This window comes from Eutrema salsugineum, unplaced genomic scaffold, assembly GCF_000478725.1.
Source record: "Eutrema salsugineum unplaced genomic scaffold, Eutsalg1_0 scaffold_5, whole genome shotgun sequence".
In the NCBI taxonomy this organism is placed as follows: Eukaryota; Viridiplantae; Streptophyta; class Magnoliopsida; order Brassicales; family Brassicaceae; genus Eutrema; species Eutrema salsugineum.
This window is the reverse complement of record NW_006256612.1, coordinates 969,895-990,684: the sequence shown is the minus strand read 5'-3', so window position 1 is coordinate 990,684 and position 20,790 is coordinate 969,895. Positions and strand designations below refer to the sequence as shown.

At 32.0% G+C, this 20,790-nt stretch overlaps 2 protein-coding genes across 2 annotated transcripts in view; both read left to right on the top strand.

Moving 5' to 3' along the window:
- Positions 1–654: 654 nt before the first annotated feature.
- LOC18991659 (putative G3BP-like protein) lies at positions 655–1,867 on the top strand. The gene is made up of 4 exons (XM_006414977.2): positions 655–806; positions 1,047–1,116; positions 1,196–1,327; positions 1,419–1,867. Exons 2-4 carry the CDS (start codon positions 1,084–1,086, stop codon positions 1,698–1,700), a joined length of 447 nt encoding a protein of 148 aa, XP_006415040.1. The 5' UTR covers positions 655–806; positions 1,047–1,083; the 3' UTR covers positions 1,701–1,867.
- Positions 1,868–19,122: 17,255 nt separating this feature from the next.
- The window catches only part of LOC18991658, a 6,016-nt gene continuing 4,348 nt past the window's right edge, over positions 19,123–20,790 (top strand). Inside the window, exons 1-2 of the mRNA XM_024151940.1 lie at positions 19,123–19,195; positions 19,286–19,385. Coding sequence (XP_024007708.1) covers positions 19,123–19,195; positions 19,286–19,385 — 173 coding nt within the window. The remainder of the gene's footprint in view (positions 19,196–19,285; positions 19,386–20,790) is intronic.

The following is a 20,790-nucleotide window of genomic DNA, read 5'->3' as shown; positions in this document are numbered from 1 at the left end:
TCTTTTGTATAAGTACTTATATAACTTAAAATTTGCGTGTTGGATCTTATTATTTATTTTAATATTTCTTTTTATTATATTTTCATTTACAATTTAGTTATTCGTTATTTTATTATTAATTATATTTGGTAGTCGCTTATTATAATATTACTTAATAGCTATATACGATTTTAAATAATCTAATATGCGATTGATATTAATCGATTTAAAATAATAGTAATGGATATTTAGTATTTTTATGATTTATTTTTATACAGTATTTTAGTTTCAGATTTTGAAAAATAAAAATGTGATATTTATATTACAAGAATTTCTGAAACAAATTATAATAAGATTTGTATATTAATTGTGTTTGTGCGCTGCGGACAAATGCGTATGCGTAGACAGTGAGGACAGAGTAGAATAAAGAAAAACGAAACCTGGAAAAAAAAAAGAAAAAAAAAAAGAGAAGCGGGTATTTTTTTCTTTGGTTCGAGCAGCGAATCCAGAAACACCTTCTTCCTCGAATCTTAACCAAACACTAAACCAACAACCAACCAATTCGGTTAAGCACAGTACGATAACCAATTATGAGAGAACGCAATGGCAACAAATGTAAATATATGCATACTTATGAAACTGCATAAATAAGAGTGCGTGTATAAAAAAGAAAAAAAGTAATCAGTCTCTTTTCGTTGCTTCTTCTTCTTCTTCTCTCGCTCGGAATCGCCATTGGAGTGGCTCTAGCAGAAATCTGGAGATATTCATACTCAATCGCGCCTAAAATCACTAACCATAAACAAACTTACCTCTCGCTAGAGTTTCAGGTGCGTCGTCTTTTTCACAATTTCGATTAAATCTTCGAGAATTAGAATCAGTAGTGTTTCGATGTGCGTCTTCGTGAATGATTATGGGTATTGACTGAAACGCCAAGGCAATCTTTGCATTCTTTGTCGATTTTCTCAATAAGTAGCTGCTTCTCGCGAAATGGGTAGGATTCTTTTTGTGTGCGACTAGATTATTGTTCGTCAGATTCATGAATTTCGCGTTTGGAATCTGATCTTTAGGTTAAAAGGGTAGGGAAATTGCTCAATCTCTGAACCGATGGATCCTCCTGCACGATTACCTGCTGAAGAGGTATGTAATTCAACAACTGTATGATCCAATTAGGTTTTCTTCATTTTCCTCTTAGTCATTTACGAAACAAAAAACGTAGGTTGGGGATGAATTTGCAAAAGATTACTATACCGTCTTGGAATATTATCCGCAGCATCTCCGTGCGTTTTATCAAGATTCTAGTAAGATTGGACGGACTAGAAACGATGTAATGCGTTTAAACACCTTATCGGTAAAAATCATACCTTTTTTCCCTTGATTGACTCAAATCCTATTTGGTGAAAATCTCTCTTTTTGCTGATTGATTCCTATTCTTGGAGCAGAATATAGATGATGAGAATCTTAATGGAGGTTCTGGTTCGGTGGAGGTAACCAGTATCATTTCCCGAGACTGTCAAGATGGTGTTGTCTTGGTTGTTGTCTGTGGCTACTCCACTCAAAAAGAGACACTTGAAATGATGAAGAACTTCACCCAAGTTTTCTTTCTTGCTTCCCAAGAACCCGAGGGCTACTTTGTTTTGATTGACATTCTCCAATTTGATGACCAGACGATTGTTTCTGCTAGTAATAATGGTGTGTTAGCAAAGCAATCAGTTCAATTATAAAAGCAGCCTGCATATTTTGCTCCCGAGGAAAGCCCTGTTCCTTTGACCAGTTGGTATTCTCAGTCTGAATGATTGATCTGGTTGATCCATCCAGATTATGTTCGTTTTATTAATAAAATTTCATGACTCATTTAACTGATTCATTTGACTGATCCATCCGAATGAAGTTTTGTTTGTTTGATCATTTCACATCTCTATCTAAATAAAAAAATGACTAAAATACCCATATTTTCATCTAACCATATCTTCAGTCTAATATTAACTATATTATCACTAATTCTTAATAAAAATAATGTTTTACAACTAAATAATTTTTAGATAATTATTTTTAACATTTCAAAATTTTTCTTTTTAAGAAAATAATATAAAAAAGATTTTATAACAATTCATTAAAAAAAAATTAATTTAGTGAATTATTAATACCCACTAAAAACATTTAAACAAATATTTTCTCATTGGTAAAGCAAACTACAATATCTTCTTCATAAATTATAATTTCATCATACGAAACATATCATATTATACTTATAAAGGTACAAAACAAAGTTTTTTTAGAAATGCATAATCCTTAAACCACCAACTCTCCCTTCTCTTCACCAGATCCTACAAATAAAGACAACAATTTTTTTTTATTAGAATAAAAGGAGAATTCAAATAAAAGACAAAAGAAAGACAAAGATCACATACCTGTCAATATGGAAGTCTAGTTCTTTTTGCCATCTCTAAGGTTAATGGCATCACTTTTTGCCTCCATAACTCTATCACCTGATGGTAAGTATGGAGCATGTCCAACAATTTCATCACCATGCTGTTCATATGACTCCACATTTTCCCAATATTCAAAGTCTCTATCCTCTTCTCTTGAATCTCTGATAAAGTTGTGAAGAGCCATTGTTGCTGTCACAATCTTTATCCATTTCTTAAGCTCATACTTAGGATGTTTCCTGTCCAGAATCCGCCATTTAGCTTTCCATACACCAAATGTGCACTCAATCTTCGATCTCAAACCCGAATGCTTGCGGTTGAACAGCTCTCTACCGTTTGTAGGTGGTCCTCCTCTGTTGACCTAGATAGCCGGTTCTAGTGGGATAACCTGAATCAACTAAGTAATACTTTCCAGGTGGAGGATGTGGAAAAGAAGCTTCTTGTGCTGCACAATGTGTTAGTACATTTGTGTCATGTGCTCTCCCGGGAACTCCAACATAAGCATATATGAATTTCATACTGAAATTACATATAGCAAGCACATTCATAGTTGGCTCTGATTTTTAACCTCTAAAGGGCTCTACATTCCCTGATGGAGGACGGACTGGCACATGTGTGCCATCAAGAGCACCAATGCAATCCTCAAAATAAGGCATATACTGGTCATCATCTACTAGAAAAGGATCAGCACTTGCAAACTCATCCCTTGCGGGTTTCACTATATCTGCTGCGAGTTTCAAAAAAGCACTTAAAACATCATCTAGCTTCCTTTTCGCTGTGTCTAGTGAATGTTGATACCACTCAGCTAAGGCCTGTACAGTTAGATCTTGTGCAACCATTTCTATGAACATTGCAACACTCTCTTCTATAAAAACATGGCAAAATTCCTCTAACTTATACTGCTCAGATAGCATCTTACACAAACTCCTAAATGTTGACTGGTGCATGCGTAGAATATCAAAACATTGTACCATATCAAAACCCATATCAAAGCTTTTCTCAAAAGCGAGCAGAACAAGCAGCAAGCATCGATTAGAGAAGAAAACTTGGAATTCTAAACAAAACCCAGAAAGATATTACCTCAGCTGAGAGAGAAAACGAGATCGTCGGAGAGAGATCAAAGCTTCTTCGGAGAAGTAGAGATCGAAGGAAGAAGCAGCCGAGGAAATGTCTCGCAGCCGGAGAAGACACCGGCGAATGGAGATGTTTTGCAGCCGGAGAATACGCCGGAGAAGGGAGTTTTCTCGCTGGAGAAGTGGAGATCGAAGGAAGAAGCAGCGGAGGAAATAGAGAGAGTGGATGATAATCGATTTAGGTTTTAGGTTGTCTCATGTAGTTTTAAATTTTTTTTGAAGGATATTTAAGTCATTTTAAATTTTTGACTGAAGCTGGTTCATCTAGCTGGTTCAATTCGGCTCAGCCAGCTGTTTAAAATTTTGGTCATAAGTTAACTGATCCAGTTGACTGATTCATCCGAGTGAAGGTGATTTTATGCCTTTAACGAACATCAGCTGACTGGATCATCTGGATGAATCAGTCAACTGCTCAAACGAACAGGGCTGAAGTGTCTAAGATCTTGGTTTGATGGGGATTGAAAATGAAGTTGTAGAAGTTCCAAAAACGAAGGCCCCTCTCAAAGAAGTTGGAGGTGGTTTACTGGCAGTTTCTGAACCAAATGATGGACTTGAAGATGTGTCTAAGATATCTGATGCCTCTGCTGTAAGGGGACACTCAAAGATCTAAATAACTAGCTTTTGGACTTGGAAACTGATACGTAATATGTAAAGAATAAAAATCTGATCCTTTTATATGGTCTTTTAGTTACGTTTTTTTCTTTTGGGATTGTTATTCTTTAAATATGTTTTGCTACTAACTTTTGATGGACGGTGAGATTAAAGCTTAGTAACCCAGTGCTAGACCTGATATTAGCCATGCAGTCGGAATGTTGGGTAGATTTCAGAGTAACCCAGGACTCGCTCATTGGAAAGCTGCAAAGAAAGTTTTAAGATACCTAAAGAGAACAAGAAACTACATGCTAACATATAGAAAATCAACACATCCACAGATGGTTGGATTTTCAGACTCAAATTTTGGCGGATGCCAAGATTCTAGGCACTGCACTCTCGGCTATGTGTATCTTCTTTGTGGAGGTGCCATTTCATGGAAAAGTCAGAAATCGCAATTGATTTACACATCCATCATGGAGGCTGAGTATGTTGTATGTTATGAGGCTTCTATTTAGGGATCATGGTTGCGGAACTTTGTCTCTGAATTTAGGGCTTTAAGTTTTGTTGACAAGCCCTTAACTCTTTATTGTGACAATCAGGCTGCAATCTTTTCGCCAAACATGATAGAATATCTAAAGGTGCCAAGCATATGGACCTTAAATATCTATCACTAAAGCAAGATGTTAAAAGAGAAAAGTTTGTCATTGAACACATAGGCACTGAACTTATGGTTGCAGACATATTTACGAAACTTTTACCTCCAAAGACCTTTATAAAGCATGCTGAAAGTATGGGTCTTGAGGATATCATTTAATTAGATTGTCTGCTTATGTTGTAGCCTATATTTGACATTTATGTGAGCTCTTTATAATTTTAACATTTTTCATTCATTCTGTTTCTAACGTGTGCACACATTATGATTTAAGAATAACAGAATGTGTCTTTGTTTAAAGACATTAAAGAGACCATTATGATAACTTCCGCTGATGTTTACGCTTTAGTTATGAAAGTAATCAATGTAGTGGTATATGGAAGGAATCATGTTGCAAAATAGACTGCGTTTCATTTCAATGAATCAGTCTAAACTTTGTTGCGAAAATTATGATAAAATAAAGAAAACTGTTGATGAAGGTGACACTGATATCTCTGAGAAGGGTAAGCGTATTATTATACCTTCTTCGTATACTGGTGGTACAAGGTATATGGTTCAACATTATCTAGATGCGATGACTACTTGCCAGCATTTTGGTTTTCTGGATTTTTTCATAACCTTTACGTGTAATCCCAAATGGCCTGAGATTACCAGCATCTAAAAAGACATAACTTGAAGCAAGAGGATAGGCCAGATATATGTACGCGGGTGTTCAATATGAAACTAGATGATCTCATGCACAGACTCACTAAAGAAAATGTACTAGGTGTCGTAAAAGCCGGTATGTTTTATTAAACTAAGTATCTTATTACGTTTAGCAAGATGTTGCCCATACCACTGCTAGATGATCATGCTAACTATTTTTTTAAAAACTAAAAATTATTCGTTGCAGCGATCTACACGATTGAGTTTCAAAAACAGGGACTTCCTCATGCACACATCGTTCTTTTTTTAGAGGCTGGTCACAAGCTACCAACTGGTGATGACATTGATAAGATAATATGAGCTGAAATTCCTGACAAGGATATTGATCCAGCGCTGTATGAGATAGTAGGAGATGTCATGATGCATGGGCCATGTGGTGATTTGAATAAGGACATTGTTTGTATGGCTGAAGGAAAATGTACAAAGTATTTTCCAAAAGCATTCAGTCCGATCACTAAAATAGATGATGTTGGATATTCTATATAAAGGCGACGTAATGATAAGAAAGTTATTGTTAAAAAGGGTATTGAATGTGATAATGGATTTGTGGTTCCTTATAATAGGAGTCTCACATTGCTTTATAGGGTTCATATCAATGTCAAATGGTGTGTACAATCTCGATCAGTAAAGTATCTGTTCAAATATATTCATAAAGGTGCTGATTACATCCGTGCAACTATCAAGAATGATGATAAAGAAAACAAGATTAAGAAAAACTTCAATTGTAGGTATGTTTTAAACATTTTGTTCACATCTTTTATACCTCTGAAATTTCAATCTTCCATTATTTAATAATGTCTTTCTATATAGGTATGTAGCGCCTTCCGAATCTACGTGGAGAATTTTTGGTAATCGTACTCACCATCGCACGGTTTCTGTAGTTAAACTACCCTTTCATTTACCGAACCAGCAAATGGTCATATACAATGAGGATGATCCAGGTGATGAGGTTATTCATCGTGTCTCGGTTGGTACGTCCAAATTTATTGCTTGGATGGAGTGCAACAAGGTGTATGAATTTGCGACGACGTTAACTTATGCACAACTTCCTTCTAGATTTGTATGGAATAGACCAAAGAGGATATGGACGCCGCGTTCAAGGAGAATTGCTCTTGGTAGAATTACATACGTACCCATTGGAGCAGGTGAAGAGTACTATTTAAGACTTCTGCTTAATTTAGTCACAGGACCATGTAGTTTTGACGATATAAAAACGGTCAACAAAGTTCTACATTCTTCGTTCAAAGAAGCTTGCTATGCATATGGAGTATTGAATGATGACAAAAAATATATTGAGGCCATCAATGATGCCGGATTGTGGCTTTCTGCCAATTATCTCCGTCGTCTTTTTGTGATCATGCTCACTACTCATAGTATATTCATTCCTTCTAGAGTTTGGAATGCTACATAGCAGGTATTATCAGATGACATCATATATAATTACAAAAAGGCTGCTAGGGATCAAAGTAAGTCGTATAGTTATCATTTACGTTGTTGTTATTATATATCTTTAATATATTGGTAACTAATTTATATTTTATAAATTTTTGAAATTTTGTAGCTGTTAGTCTATCTGAGGAGCAAGTTAAAGAGTTTTCTCTGGTCGAAATAGAACTTCTTTTACGTGTAAGTGGGAGATCTTTAAAAGAATTCACACCTATGCCATTTCCTGAAGATATTACTCTGGAGTCACGTGATAATCCTCTTATTCGGGATGAGAGGAACTACAATCGTGAAACTCTTAGAGTTAGAAACGAGCAGATGTTAGCCACTGTAACCAGCGAACAGAGAAGTGTTTATGATGAGATCCTAGAAGCAGTAAATAAGAACAAGGGATGTATGTTATTTGTTATGGTTTTGGAGGTACTGGTAAAACTTACTTGTAAAGTCTATTAGGATCTGCTCTTCGTTCCAAAGGTGATGTTGTTCTTAACGTTGCATCGAGCGGGATTGCTGCATTGCTATTAGAAGGAGGCCGAAAGGAATCTATTGTGGTTAATAAGTTTACCTTCTGTGCAATCAAAAAGGAATCTAATCTTGCCGATCTGATAAGGATGGTTACACTCATTATATGGGATGAGGCGTTGATGATGAGTAAAGACTGCTTCGAGACTCTAGATAGAACAATGCATGATATATTAGAAGTTGATAAGCCTTTTGGTGACATGGTCATTGTTTTGGGAGGGGATTTCAGGCAAATATTGCCAGTGATTCCAAATGCTGGGAAGACAGAGATACTTATGGCCACTTTGAATTCGTCACATCTGTGGTACAAATGTAGAGTGTTGAGGCTTACACAGAACATGCGACTTATTGCTGGAGATAGTAGCCGTGCAATGCTTGAACGTGCTGCTTTTACAAAGTGGATCTTAGATATTGGTGATAGAATGATAAATGATGATGGGAGTGGTGAATCCGAGATTGATATTCCTGATGATCTGTTGATTAAAGACTGTGAAGATCCTATAAAAACGATCGTCAAAGAAATTTATGGGATTGTTTTTCCAAAAACTGATCCTAAATTTTTTCAAGACTGTGCCATACTGAGTCCAAGAAACGATGATGTAGAGACGATAAATGACTACATGCTTTCGAAATTGTCTGATATGTTTATGATTTATTAGCCTTTTAATTTATTTGTTTAGATTTATATAATATAACGATTGTTATGTATGTTATAGGTATTGAAATGACCTATCTTAGTTGTGATAGCATTGATACCGCTGAGCAAGTTGTCAATTATAACGATGCATCTGAAATACCATCGGAGAGTGTAGCCAGTGAGAATATAGGTGGGTCTAACAATATGATTTATACCGAGGAGTTTTTAAATAGTATCAAAATGTTTGGATTCCCTAATCATGTCCTGAAGTTGAGGGAATGTATTTCTGTAATGCTGCTAAGAAATATCGACCCTAAGAATAGGTTGTGTAATGGCACAAGACTCATCATAACTCGGATAGCTAATTATGTTCTCGAGGCTCAGATAATAACTGGTAGCAAAGTTGGTGACAAAGTACTCATTCCTAGAATATTCTTCTCTCCTTCGGAGATGAAACTTCTTTTCAGGATGAAACGCAAGCAGTTTCCTATTACACTAGCTTTTGCAATGACTATAAACAAAAGTCAATGACCAACACTCGAAAAGGTTGGTTTGTATCTTCCAAGACCGGTATTTACTCATGGGAAACTATGTTGCTGTGTCGAGGGTTACATCCAGAGAAGGTTTGAAGATCTTGATCACCGATAAAGACAACAAACCGAAAAGCAAAACATTGAATGTTGTCTACAAGGAAGTTTTTGACAAGATATAATTTTTTTTTTTCATTTTATCTATTCTCTATGGTTTTCAAAATATGTTATTTCTTTTTACTACATTCTAATTATGTCTGATTTTATAGATTTTACTAATAGATTTGGCATTTTCCAATTCTTCATTAAGTTGGACCTGAAATAATTCTTATATCATATACTAAGTTTAGATTAGCTATTATCGTTTATGGGTTCATAAAGCCCATATATTACATTATGTTTGATTGGTTTACCCCAAAGGAATGCTACTAATGGATATTGGTATCGACTCCTATTTTTATTGAATCCATACATTGTATATAAATTGAAAGTAGTATAATTACTCGGTTTTATCAATCTGAATCGTTTATTCTTCAAATATATATGACTCGACCATGTACAATTTGACAGTTTTCTTGATGTTCTCTTTTATTAGTGGTTTGATATCTGACGTTTAACTGTAGTCGGATATTCTAATGATAAGTCAATTCGAGAATATAGTTTAACGAAACTTAAATTGTAGCATAGTTATAAATATCGAAAATGCTCCAAGACCAAATTATCAATGTCATGGAAATAAACTTAATAGTTTTCAGGAAATTAAACGAAGTAATACTGTCTTTAAATTGATCATTGAAAAAAAACATGGGATTTGATATGGTTCTTGATTAAACTCCAGACCTCCTCTTTTTACTCTTCTTCATCTCTCCCTTCAAGCATGAACATAAAAAATCTAATTTAAATTTTTTAAAAATTATATAACTTTAAAATTAGTTCAATATCATATGTAAACATGAATTGTTTCTAAAACTTAGAGTTCAATGAGCAATCAATAACAAAACACCAGAAGCCACATACATAGATTTTAGACTGTTTTTCATTACTAATCTAAAGATATTTCTGATTACTTACCCATTCGGCTGTATCCATGTGTCGGATTTCTGTCTCCAAAAAACCGCAACGCATGCACTTCAACCCTATCTCCAGATCTAGAATCAGATCATGTTTTCATTTTGAGCAGCTTGCTTGGGGTGTCTAATTATATGGGTTGTCTTTATCATCCTCCATAAATAGAATATGCAAATTTTATAATTCATTGGGTAAGACATAATAAAAAAACCTTTAACTAAAAGGGTATATTACATGAGGAGTATTCTGTTTGGGTTTCTGGTTTGATGTAGTGAGGAGGTGTAATTGTTCCCATAATTCTGCTTGCTCGATCTCGGAATCTGTTGGTGAAGATGGTGACTTAGGTTCCACCACACCGAATCTCATTACCAAAGGTGGGGGATTGATGATTAGCAAGCCATTTTCATCAATTTTTTTTTCATCTGTGTTCACCATGTTCTTATGAATGTTCTCACAAACGATAAAGCTACTTATAAAATATTTCAAGCTTCTTTGAAATAGAAAACCTCAAGTGAGTATTTATAAGGTGTGTAATAATAATAATTTTTCTCATTTTTCAATCTTTATTGGGAAGATTATGCGACTTTATGTTTGCACCTAACCGTTTGACTTTTCAGGTTTCCTATTTCATATAATTTCAAGGAAAATTGTCCAAGTAAATACATAAAGTTATAACATATAAGTCTACATAAATGTCCTTTTTGTTATAGTTTTCATTAATATATTATTTCCTAAAATATTGAAAAATAAAATGGTTTAAATAACATAAGCTACAGAGAGAGATCATATTTTTTATGGAAAGTGTTATAATTTAGCAAAATGATATATTTAGTAAAATGATATATTTACTTAAAACATGGAATATATTCTCTCTGACACGTGAAACGAACAAATCGGTCAATATCAATATGGAAATGTCTTCACATAAATTAGTGGGATTGTTGTTGGTTTTGATAATAAGTGGCTTTAAATGGTAATTGTTCAAGTTTTTTTTTTAGATAATTCAATTGAAAATAATTTTAGAAGAAAGGATAACTGCCAATTCAATTGCATTGTTTGTCCTTTTCATCTTTAACACACTTTCTCATCCTTCGTCACTTTTAGTTTTCCTCTTTAGAAATCTCATTCAGAGTTCTCGATCGAAAAAAATAGGTTTCTAAAATGTCTGATGTTGTCGATGTTGCATGTTTGGATACTTGCAAAACAGGGTGGCTAATATCTGACAAGGTGGTTAGGCTCTGAAAGCATTCAACATTCTTCGGAAATACTATCGAGATGGTTCTGTCTGATATCAAAGTATGTGTCCTTTTTTTAAGTTTATTTGTATGTTTTCTATATATTATTCACTGATTATTTCGGCTGTGTTATTTTTCTAGGGTACTCAAATCGCTGCAACCGTTATGCCAAACGAGTTTCCCACTCACTGGAGAGAAATCAAACAGGGACAGTGGATCCAGATTTTCAGTTTTTTCGTTAAGGAAGCAATTGGATCAATGCTTACAACGATCAATAAACATCGTTTGGAGTTAACTTCTATCACTATTATCACCCCTATTCGAACGAGGTCGTACAATTTGTATCTCCACTGCTTCCGATTTTATGATATTGTGGATCGAGCCATATTTTTTGACTATCTGATTGGTAAAAATTGCATTTTTAACTTTTTATAAGAACTAATCAATTTTATCGGTTTGCATGTTAATCTCTAATCACATGTGTTAAATTTTATATTATATTTAAATTCAATTTATTATTTCGTTTATTATTAGACATTATGGGATTTATTGTAAAGATGGGTGCACTCTGCAATGCAAGTAATGATGCTTATGAAGAGAATCTCGCTTATCTCCGATTTGAGATAGTAGATGCACAGTATTATGAATCATGTCCATTGTTTTATATGTAAAGGATTGTTAACATATAAAGCGTTTACCAAATATTTCATTTTTCATATTGTATTTCTTGTGGCAGAAGAGAAGGCCGGTTAACATGCTACGCCCGTGGTTCTTTAGCAATAAATCTATATGATGTATATCAGAGAAACACATGTGAATCGGTTGTCTGGGTGTTAAGGTTCTGGAAGATGACAAATGGTCAAGGTATATATATATTTTTTTCATATATATCTTAAAATCTGAATGTTGAATAATACCTTTGTCTATTGTTGTTTAGGTATCGGTAAGAAGTCTGTGGTTCTCCAATCTAATCATCTTTACTCAGATTTTTCGTACAATTCTGTCGATGAGGAAGTTGATGCATTTAGAGCCACGGGAGTATTTAAAGTTTTTGATTCTATATATTGTTGTTACAATGTTTATGAAAACGTTTTGGTAATGATTTTTTATCACTTTCGTAGGCGGAGCCAAGTATGGACGAGAGCATCGACTGTTTGATGTTATTTGTAGACCTCCTCTAAATAATTATTGTATTTAATATTTTATCTCTCTATCTTCACTATTTTTTTTGTGTATTCTCGAACTCACTACTTAGTAATTTTATGCTTACTTTTAGAACTAAGATCACTGATATTATTTAATACTTTCTTATTGTTTATATATTAATTTTGTTTAGGAATTATCAAACTATATTATATGTACTATATGTGTTTTTTATTAATTCGTATTGTTAGGTCCGATATCAGAGTATGCCCTTTTTATAGGATTTCTGTGTCTTCAGAGTAATTGCCTAAAGTAAACATATTAGAGGAATCAGAATAATTGCCTAAAGTAAACGTATTAGGAAACATATATATACTTTGATATTTGTCACTGGAAAAACTTACTGTCTGTCGTCATAACTATAGTTGTTTTTTCCAAGAACTCATAAAAACTTTAATGATCGTGATAGCAAAGATATTCTACGATATGGACCCAATTGTGCTTAGTCTTTATCATTGTTCATTAAAATCGAAACCAATAATATATTTGTAGGGACTTAGTAAATTCGTATAATGTTTAGATATTTATTTGCGTAATAATATCCAATATACCTAAGTCATGATTAATCAATGGATTCAGTATATCTATATTTTTAGATACGTTAATAACCAATTTATATTCGGATATTGAAATGAAAAAAAAACTAATATTATCATGGATTCCTTTATTTAAAAACGATTTCTCGATATGAATTAAAACAAAATTTAAGATTATATAGAAAGAAAATATACATATATAGATTGTATTTTATTATATTTTAAAAAAAATTATAAAATTAAAGATAATTTGTTTTTAGTGGTTGCGATCATATTGTATTTATATTAAATATATATGTATATATATAATGGATAATGAAAACCATTTTTAAAGATTCGGTTCAAGTAAACGGTTTCTAATGAATAGTCACCATTAGACATAATCATATTTTTAAAAACGTTACTTATATATAGATAATCTGATAGAGACTCGATGCAACAGAACATAACTACTTTCTGATATTTTGTTCACTCTAAAATTTTTACAAACAAGGGTAGTTATGATTTGGTTCATGAAATGAATGGATGGAGAGATGACTGGAGGATTGTGGTTAAAGTTTTTAAAAAGTGGCGCATGAATGATCCACATGGATTACCAGGGCTTGGCTTCATTATGACCGACGAGAACGTTAGTTTTATTATAAACTAAACTTTTTAGTAATAAGTCTCTGATTCTGTATATTTTTTTTATTGATTCTATAATTTCTATTTTTTTTTAAAGTAGGGATGCCGAATTCAGGCAAAAGTTTGCAATCAGATGTTCGAGTATTTCAAACGAGTTTGCCATGAAGGTCATTGGATTATGTTATCTCGGTTTAGTCTCAACTGATTGCTCAGGAACGATCGCGATAAGATAACTAGACACGATTTTATGATTACTCTGACTGACGACATAAAGGTTTCACGTATAATACCAATATCTAATAAGGCATTTGTCAGTTTTGTACAATTTCCTCAGATTATCAGCAATTATTCCGCTCATGAATACCATATCGGTTAGTATAATTATATATTGTTTTTTTAAAAAAAAAAATCGCTTTGGTGTTACTGATATGTTTATTTATTCAGATTCGATTGGTGTACTTGACAATGTAAGAGATCTCATACCAGTTGTGCAGACAGATGGAAAAATTGTCCTGACATTTCGTTTTCGTTTTAAAGTGAGCGCATTCTTTTTATTTTCTATTATCTATGGTTATGATAATTTAGTTTTACAATGATTCTATTCTGTAATTTGAAGGGATAATACATTGGAATGTATCGCACGTAGCTCATTAGCATCTGACATAAAGGAGCAATGCATAGAATATGATGGTCCATTTGACGTCTGCGTTTTAACCGATTGGTGTGATACGAGAACTGGAAGTATACACTTCAATTTGATATAACTCTAAATAATTTGAATTTATAAGTATCATCATGCGTATTGATTCTCTTTTTTCATTAGAAGAATTGACTATCCAGAATCACGAAGCAGAGGGTCTTTCGTGTTTCATGACTGCTCCTCCAATGGATGAAGTTTCTGAATTTTGGGCAAAATAAGATAATCATTGTGACATTAACCCTACTTCTATAATACAATTTTTTAGTAGTACTATATTGTTTACATATATTCTTAAATATTAATTTCTGGACTTTGGTGAAGATACAGAACGAAGTGTATGGAAACAGTTCTTTATTTTAGATATGTATTACCTATAACTTATATTTTTGTTATTATCTTTGTTATTGTTTTTTTTTTGGTTGTTAATTTTCTCATGCTCTATTAAATACTATGTTTTATAAATAATATGGTTTTGTAATATCTACGAAAGAAAAAATAAAAATCTAAAAACAGTTGATTTTGTTTGTTCAATGAAAAAAATAAGGTCTTGGTTGGATTTACGGGTTCTTGAAAATCAAAACACGTTAACAAGTCACCATCTTTAGAATCTATTGTAGATGTTTATCATTTAGCTAATGTAAAATTTCTTTAAAATAAATTTGTCATTCAAAATATATATATGGTGTTATAATAAATAATTTTAAGAATTTATAACAGTGAGGAATTGAATATTAACATTATTTTAAATAGGAAAATCTCAATATATATATATATATATTAATCGAAGATAATATTGTTTGCTTATCTCTTTTGATTCTGAAATATTAATATTCTTAATTTTCGGTTATAGATTAATATAATTTCATATTGTTTCTTATAAATATACTCTAAATTTCATAACCCTAACAGATAATCATCACGCAATGGCGGATTATGATTTTATTCGTCAATTGAACTCTCAAAGATCCGATTGGAGAATTATAGTGAAGATACTGAAAAATTGGGTTGTGGATTACTCGGATGATAACCGAAGCCTAAATTTTATTATGGTCGATGAAAGGGTAAATTTCAATAACCTAATATAGTATTTGTGATATTTATTGTTCATTATGTTTATTGTTTTAACATACAATAATCTGTTTTTTGTTGTTTTGTTGATATTGTATAAACTTCTAGGGTTGTAGAAGACAAGCTCGGGTAAACAATCGGATGATGAAACATTTCAGTCAGATATGCAAAGAAGATCAATGGTTTATGTTGACTGGATTTCTTTTGAATCCTTACAGCTGGACTAATATCCAAAGTATTACAAAAAATGATTATGTTATTACACTAATAAAGGGAACAACGATTTCACCGACTTTACCATTAACAAATAATTTGTTCTATAATTTTGTATCATTCTTCCCGATTTATGAATTCCCAGATGCTCATTATTATATAATTGGTAAGAATATTTTGGTATCTTCGTATAATGTAAAATTTATAGTTCGAACTCATGTCTTTATTTTGACTAATTACAATCGCAGATTTGATTGGAGTCGTCAAAGATGCTAGATACTTTACTATTACATACCCGAATGGAACGACTTCATCATCAATTCGCTTTAAGATAATAGATGACAAGTTTATTACATACCCGAATGGAACGACTTCATCATCAATTCGCTATATGTTTGAAGTCTAACTAACTAATTATCAACTACATTGTTTGTCAAAATATAGGGAGTTTATGCTTGAATGTGTTGTACACGGTGAGTTGGCAACTGAAATAAGAGATAAGTGTAGAGAATACGAAGGTCCTTCTGCTGTATGTGTGTTAACCGATTGCTGTGTAGCAATTGACGGAGGTATGTTTTCTGATATATATCAATATGTTATTTATAAAATCGTAGTATATAATGTAATAATATTCTAATATATAGATATATATATATATATATTTTAGAAAATGTGTCTATCAAGTATCATGATGATGATGGTGTGTCTCGTTTTATCAGTGATTCACCGATTCACCGATTGCTGAAGCTCTAACTTTGGGCAATAGGTGAGTATGTTTCTATGTGTTGTCTAAATTGACTTATGAAAGAAAAAAAAACAATATTTTAATAAATTTAGATCTACATGATGTTGTTATTGTTGTTATTGAAATTTCAATCTACATGATGTTGTTATTGAAATTTCAGGATTAGAGAGAAATTAGATAAGCTGGATACAGACGGTGTCTAATGGATTGGGCCGAGTACAAGCATTCAAAATTTATAGTCCAGATGCATTATTAGTTTTGTTAGACACATTTTTTGGTATTTATAAGTCTATTTTGCAATTATTAATAAATGATAATTTATTCTAATTTGAGTTTAAATTACTGCCTAAGCTTTACTTTAATTTGGGTTTAAATTATTGCTTATAAATACAATATATATTGTCTTCGAAATTTACTGCTGAAAGAAAATTATGTGCTATCGAGAGTGGAAAATTTACGAAAGTTTGTTAGTTTTTCAATAATAAAGTATATACGTTTATGAAAACCACAACTAATATGTATTCATATGTATGTCAAAAAGAAAATATGTCTTCATATGTCAAACACGATTTCGCAGTAAAATGAAATATTTAATACATATTAAAATATTAAAGTGTCATACAAATAATATTATAATTTAATAGAGTTTGCAATATAGTTCGATAATAGAATATAGTTCATCCTAATCGACGATTCACATAGAATGGCATGTGCCATCCAATGTAATAATCCTCTATGTGGTTGAATTCATCTGTGTAATCCAACCTGATTCGAGAAGATAACGTTATTCGTTTCAAACTTGATAATTTTGTTATCAAAATATCGAATATAACATAGAAACTTATTGATAATAGTTTTCCTTACATGAAACGGGCATTTTCGACTTCGGGTATAGGAGGATCAAACTTGATATCTGCGAATTCACCGCTAGAGTAAACGCGTATCCTATCTGTATCAAAATTGACGTATTTTGTTTGAAAAGAATACTATATTGTAACATTTTCATTTACCATATTGTAAAACACTACCTCCGTAAGGTGTCACTTCCCAAAGCCTCAAAACACAGAATACTACTTTTCATCTAGGAATATTTAGCCATAGTGCTTCGAAATCAATATCATATTTGTCAAATGCCACACATTTGATATCGACACATCTATAATCATAAACAAATGATCACTTTAGAACTTTAATTATTATTCCCTATTAAAAGGTTCGTGTAATTATAAAAAAAATACAAAAATTTACATGTTTACTTACTCAAAGCTTCTGACAGTGAATTTGATGCATTTCTGTAAATCAACACCGCATCTTCCATATTTCGTCCCTGCATGCTCGCTCAATTTACGAACTTTGACAATTCATCCGATCAAGTTAACTACAAAATTAAAAAATTAATACATGATTATAACTAAAAATTAAAAAAAAAACAAAAAAAAAACACAATTAATCGGACTCGAGACATACCAATCTTAGAGTGTGTAGATGGAATATTGGATATTTCACTGAATGATGTAAATGAATATATATGATCTTTGAGAATTAACAGTGTTTCTTGAATGCGAGTATGTTCGTTGAAACACAAGTGATATTTGTTGAAGATCGCATCAGATGATCGTAGATAATGTATGACACCAAAATTAGGAATGAAATACCATTTCCCCTCAGAAATTCGATCGTTGTACTGACCCATGAAGTCATTGGGGATTGTTGCTACAATTCTATCACCCTTTGACATAATATATAGACAAGTTAGATAACCATTTCATAAAAATATACGCTATTAGAGTGATATACTTACATGTTCATCGGTTAATAAAAGTTTTTTTCTTGGTATACTAGAACCAGTGTCTTCGGTGATCATTTTGACAACTTGAATGCATATGCAAGAAGTCTCCGAAGTCAAATCCAATTCACAGATACGTTCGCATGGAGCCATTTTTTTGTGATAACAAGAAGGCGGTTGTGTATTATAAAATTTAAAGTTTAAAAAAAAAACTTCTCTGATTAATGGAAAATGTTATCGTTTCTTTATTTTATAGATGATCACGAACGAGTGTATCATTAAGACACCCGTTAATTATACTCTTAAAAGTTTAACGGTCATAAAAACTAATTGTTAATAATAAGAATGTTAGATCAATATAGTGTTGGATAAAAATAACATTATTCTGATAAATTAGATTATATAAATGATATTATAAATTTTAAATAATGTTCTGTCGAAAATAGCACTTGTTGGATGATTAGAAAGCATGTCAATAACATATACAGTATAACTGATTTGATTCTAAATCTGTTTGCACAACATTCAATCGACAAATCCATTAAGGTTTGGTCCTAACGGTGTATTATGTTACACTCAAATTATATATCATCTGAGCCCAATATTTTTATACATCATATAGGCCAAAAAAATTCGTGTTATAACAAAAATTTGACTATTCTTTACTAATATAGATAAACCGTAATAACCAAAAATTATCTAGAACATTCATCATAAGTTGCAACTTTTCAAAAATAGAGCATTTTTAGTTTACAAATATACGTAAAAGGCCCTGATTCATGAAACACTTTCCATAACTGTTATTTGGGTGTTATATATATATCCTCATTTTCTCATATCCATCGTTAAAATCAAACAACAAATCAATCCTTCTTTTCAACCGTTTCTTTGACTTTTTCAGAGCATTATCCTCATGGCTACATATAACTTTGTTGATGAATTACATGCATGGAGACGAGATTGGAAAATCCTTGTCAAAGTTTTGAAAAGATGGGATAAACCTGATCGACAAGGGATGAATTTCATTTTAGTCGACGAAAATGTAAGTATTATCTGATATTAATATATAACTTTTTTGTCTATATTTGTTATTTGTTTGATCTCTTTTCAAAATTCATTGTATAGAGGGTTGTAGAATTAATGCTTCATGTGGTAACGTCGCATTTCTATATTTTTACCGCGTTGGGGCTGAAGAACAGTGGCTTGAATTGTCTAAATTCGGCTTGATACCATCTGAATAGAAGAATGAGGGAAGGACAACGAGACAAAATTATCATATCATTCTCACTACTGACAGAAGTCTCAAGCCTACGACCATTGACAATGTATCCCTTCATGAAATTTGTCCCTTTTAGTGAGATATACAGAATTTCTTACGCTCAGTTGTATCATGTTGGTAAGATTAACTTATAAATTTGTACATAGATAGAAAAAAAATATATGAAGTTCATTTATGATAAAATTTTCTCTCATAATTGATTTCTAGGTCTCATTGGTGTGATCGAAAATATTAGCGATATTGAAACACAGAATAACCCTGATGGAGAGATTGTTCAGAAAATAACTTTCACGATCACAAATCTCAAGTAAGTTATATTTTCTCTCACGATCACTATGTCTTGGTAACAAAGTTTGTAACTTAAATTGTTTTAATCAAAGGGATGTGAAGTTGAAATGTATCGCATACGGGGATTTTGCCGCTGATATCAAAGAAAGAACCAAATGATTCATTGGTCCTTTTGCGGTTTCTGTCTTAACCGATTGGAGTATAAATAAAAAAGAAAGTATGGATAATCAAGCATATGTCATTATTATTTTCATTTTGTCCCATATATATTTTATATTGTATGTATATTTCATATTAATCATTTTATGCGTGTAGATGAAATAACTATCCATTCACATGAAGCAATTGGTTTTTCCCGTCTTCTCCTTGATCCTAACACTGATGATGCCCTGATTTTTAAGAGAAAGTAAGTAATCTGAAAATGGTAATTGGAAAATTTTGTATATACAACAACGGAACAACCTTATAATATGTATATGTCTCTTAAACTTTCAGGATTCGGGAGAGGTGGAGAATATTTTAAACATAAGTCGGGACAAGTATAAAAGGCACTCTTGAATCAGATATATATATATATATATATATATAACAGTACTTAATGGATTAGTGTTCTCTTAATTCTTTTGTATAAGTACTTATATAACTTAAAATTTGCGTGTTGGATCTTATTATTTATTTTAATATTTCTTTTTATTATATTTTCATTTACAATTTAGTTATTCGTTATTTTATTATTAATTATATTTGGTAGTCGCTTATTATAATATTACTTAATAGCTACATACGATTTTAAATAATCTAATATGCGATTGATATTAATCGATTTAAAATAATAGTAATGGATATTTAGTATTTTTATGATTTATTTTTATACAGTATTTTAGTTTCAGATTTTGAAAAATAAAAATGTGATATTTATAATACAAGAATTTCTGAAACAAATTATAATAAGATTTGTATATTAATTGTGTTTGTGCGCTGCGGACAAATGCGTATGCGTAGACAGTGAGGACAGAGTAGAATAAAGAAAAACGAAACCTGGAAAAAAAAAAGAAAAAAAAAAAGAGAAGCGGGTATTTTTTTCTTTGGTTCGAGCAGCGAATCCAGAAACACCTTCTTCCTCGAATCTTAACCAAACACTAAACCAACAACCAACCAATTCGGTTAAGCACAGTACGATAACCAATTATGAGAGAACGCAATGGCAACAAATGTAAATATATGCATACTTATGAAACTGCATAAATAAGAGTGCGTGTATAAAAAAGAAAAAAAGTAATCAGTCTCTTTTCGTTGCTTCTTCTTCTTCTTCTCTCGCTCGGAATCGCCATTGGAGTGGCTCTAGCAGAAATCTGGAGATATTCATACTCAATCGCGCCTAAAATCACTAACCATAAACAAACTTTACCTCTCGCTAGAGTTTC

Coding starts and splice junctions, on each gene's coding strand:
- LOC18991659 (XM_006414977.2), top strand. CDS start 1,084: ATGGATCCTCCTGCACGATTACCTGCTGAAGAG. Junction 1,117..1,195: donor CACGATTACCTGCTGAAGAG/GTATGTAATTCA, acceptor CAAAAAACGTAG/GTTGGGGATGAATTTGCAAA. Junction 1,328..1,418: donor TGCGTTTAAACACCTTATCG/GTAAAAATCATA, acceptor TTCTTGGAGCAG/AATATAGATGATGAGAATCT.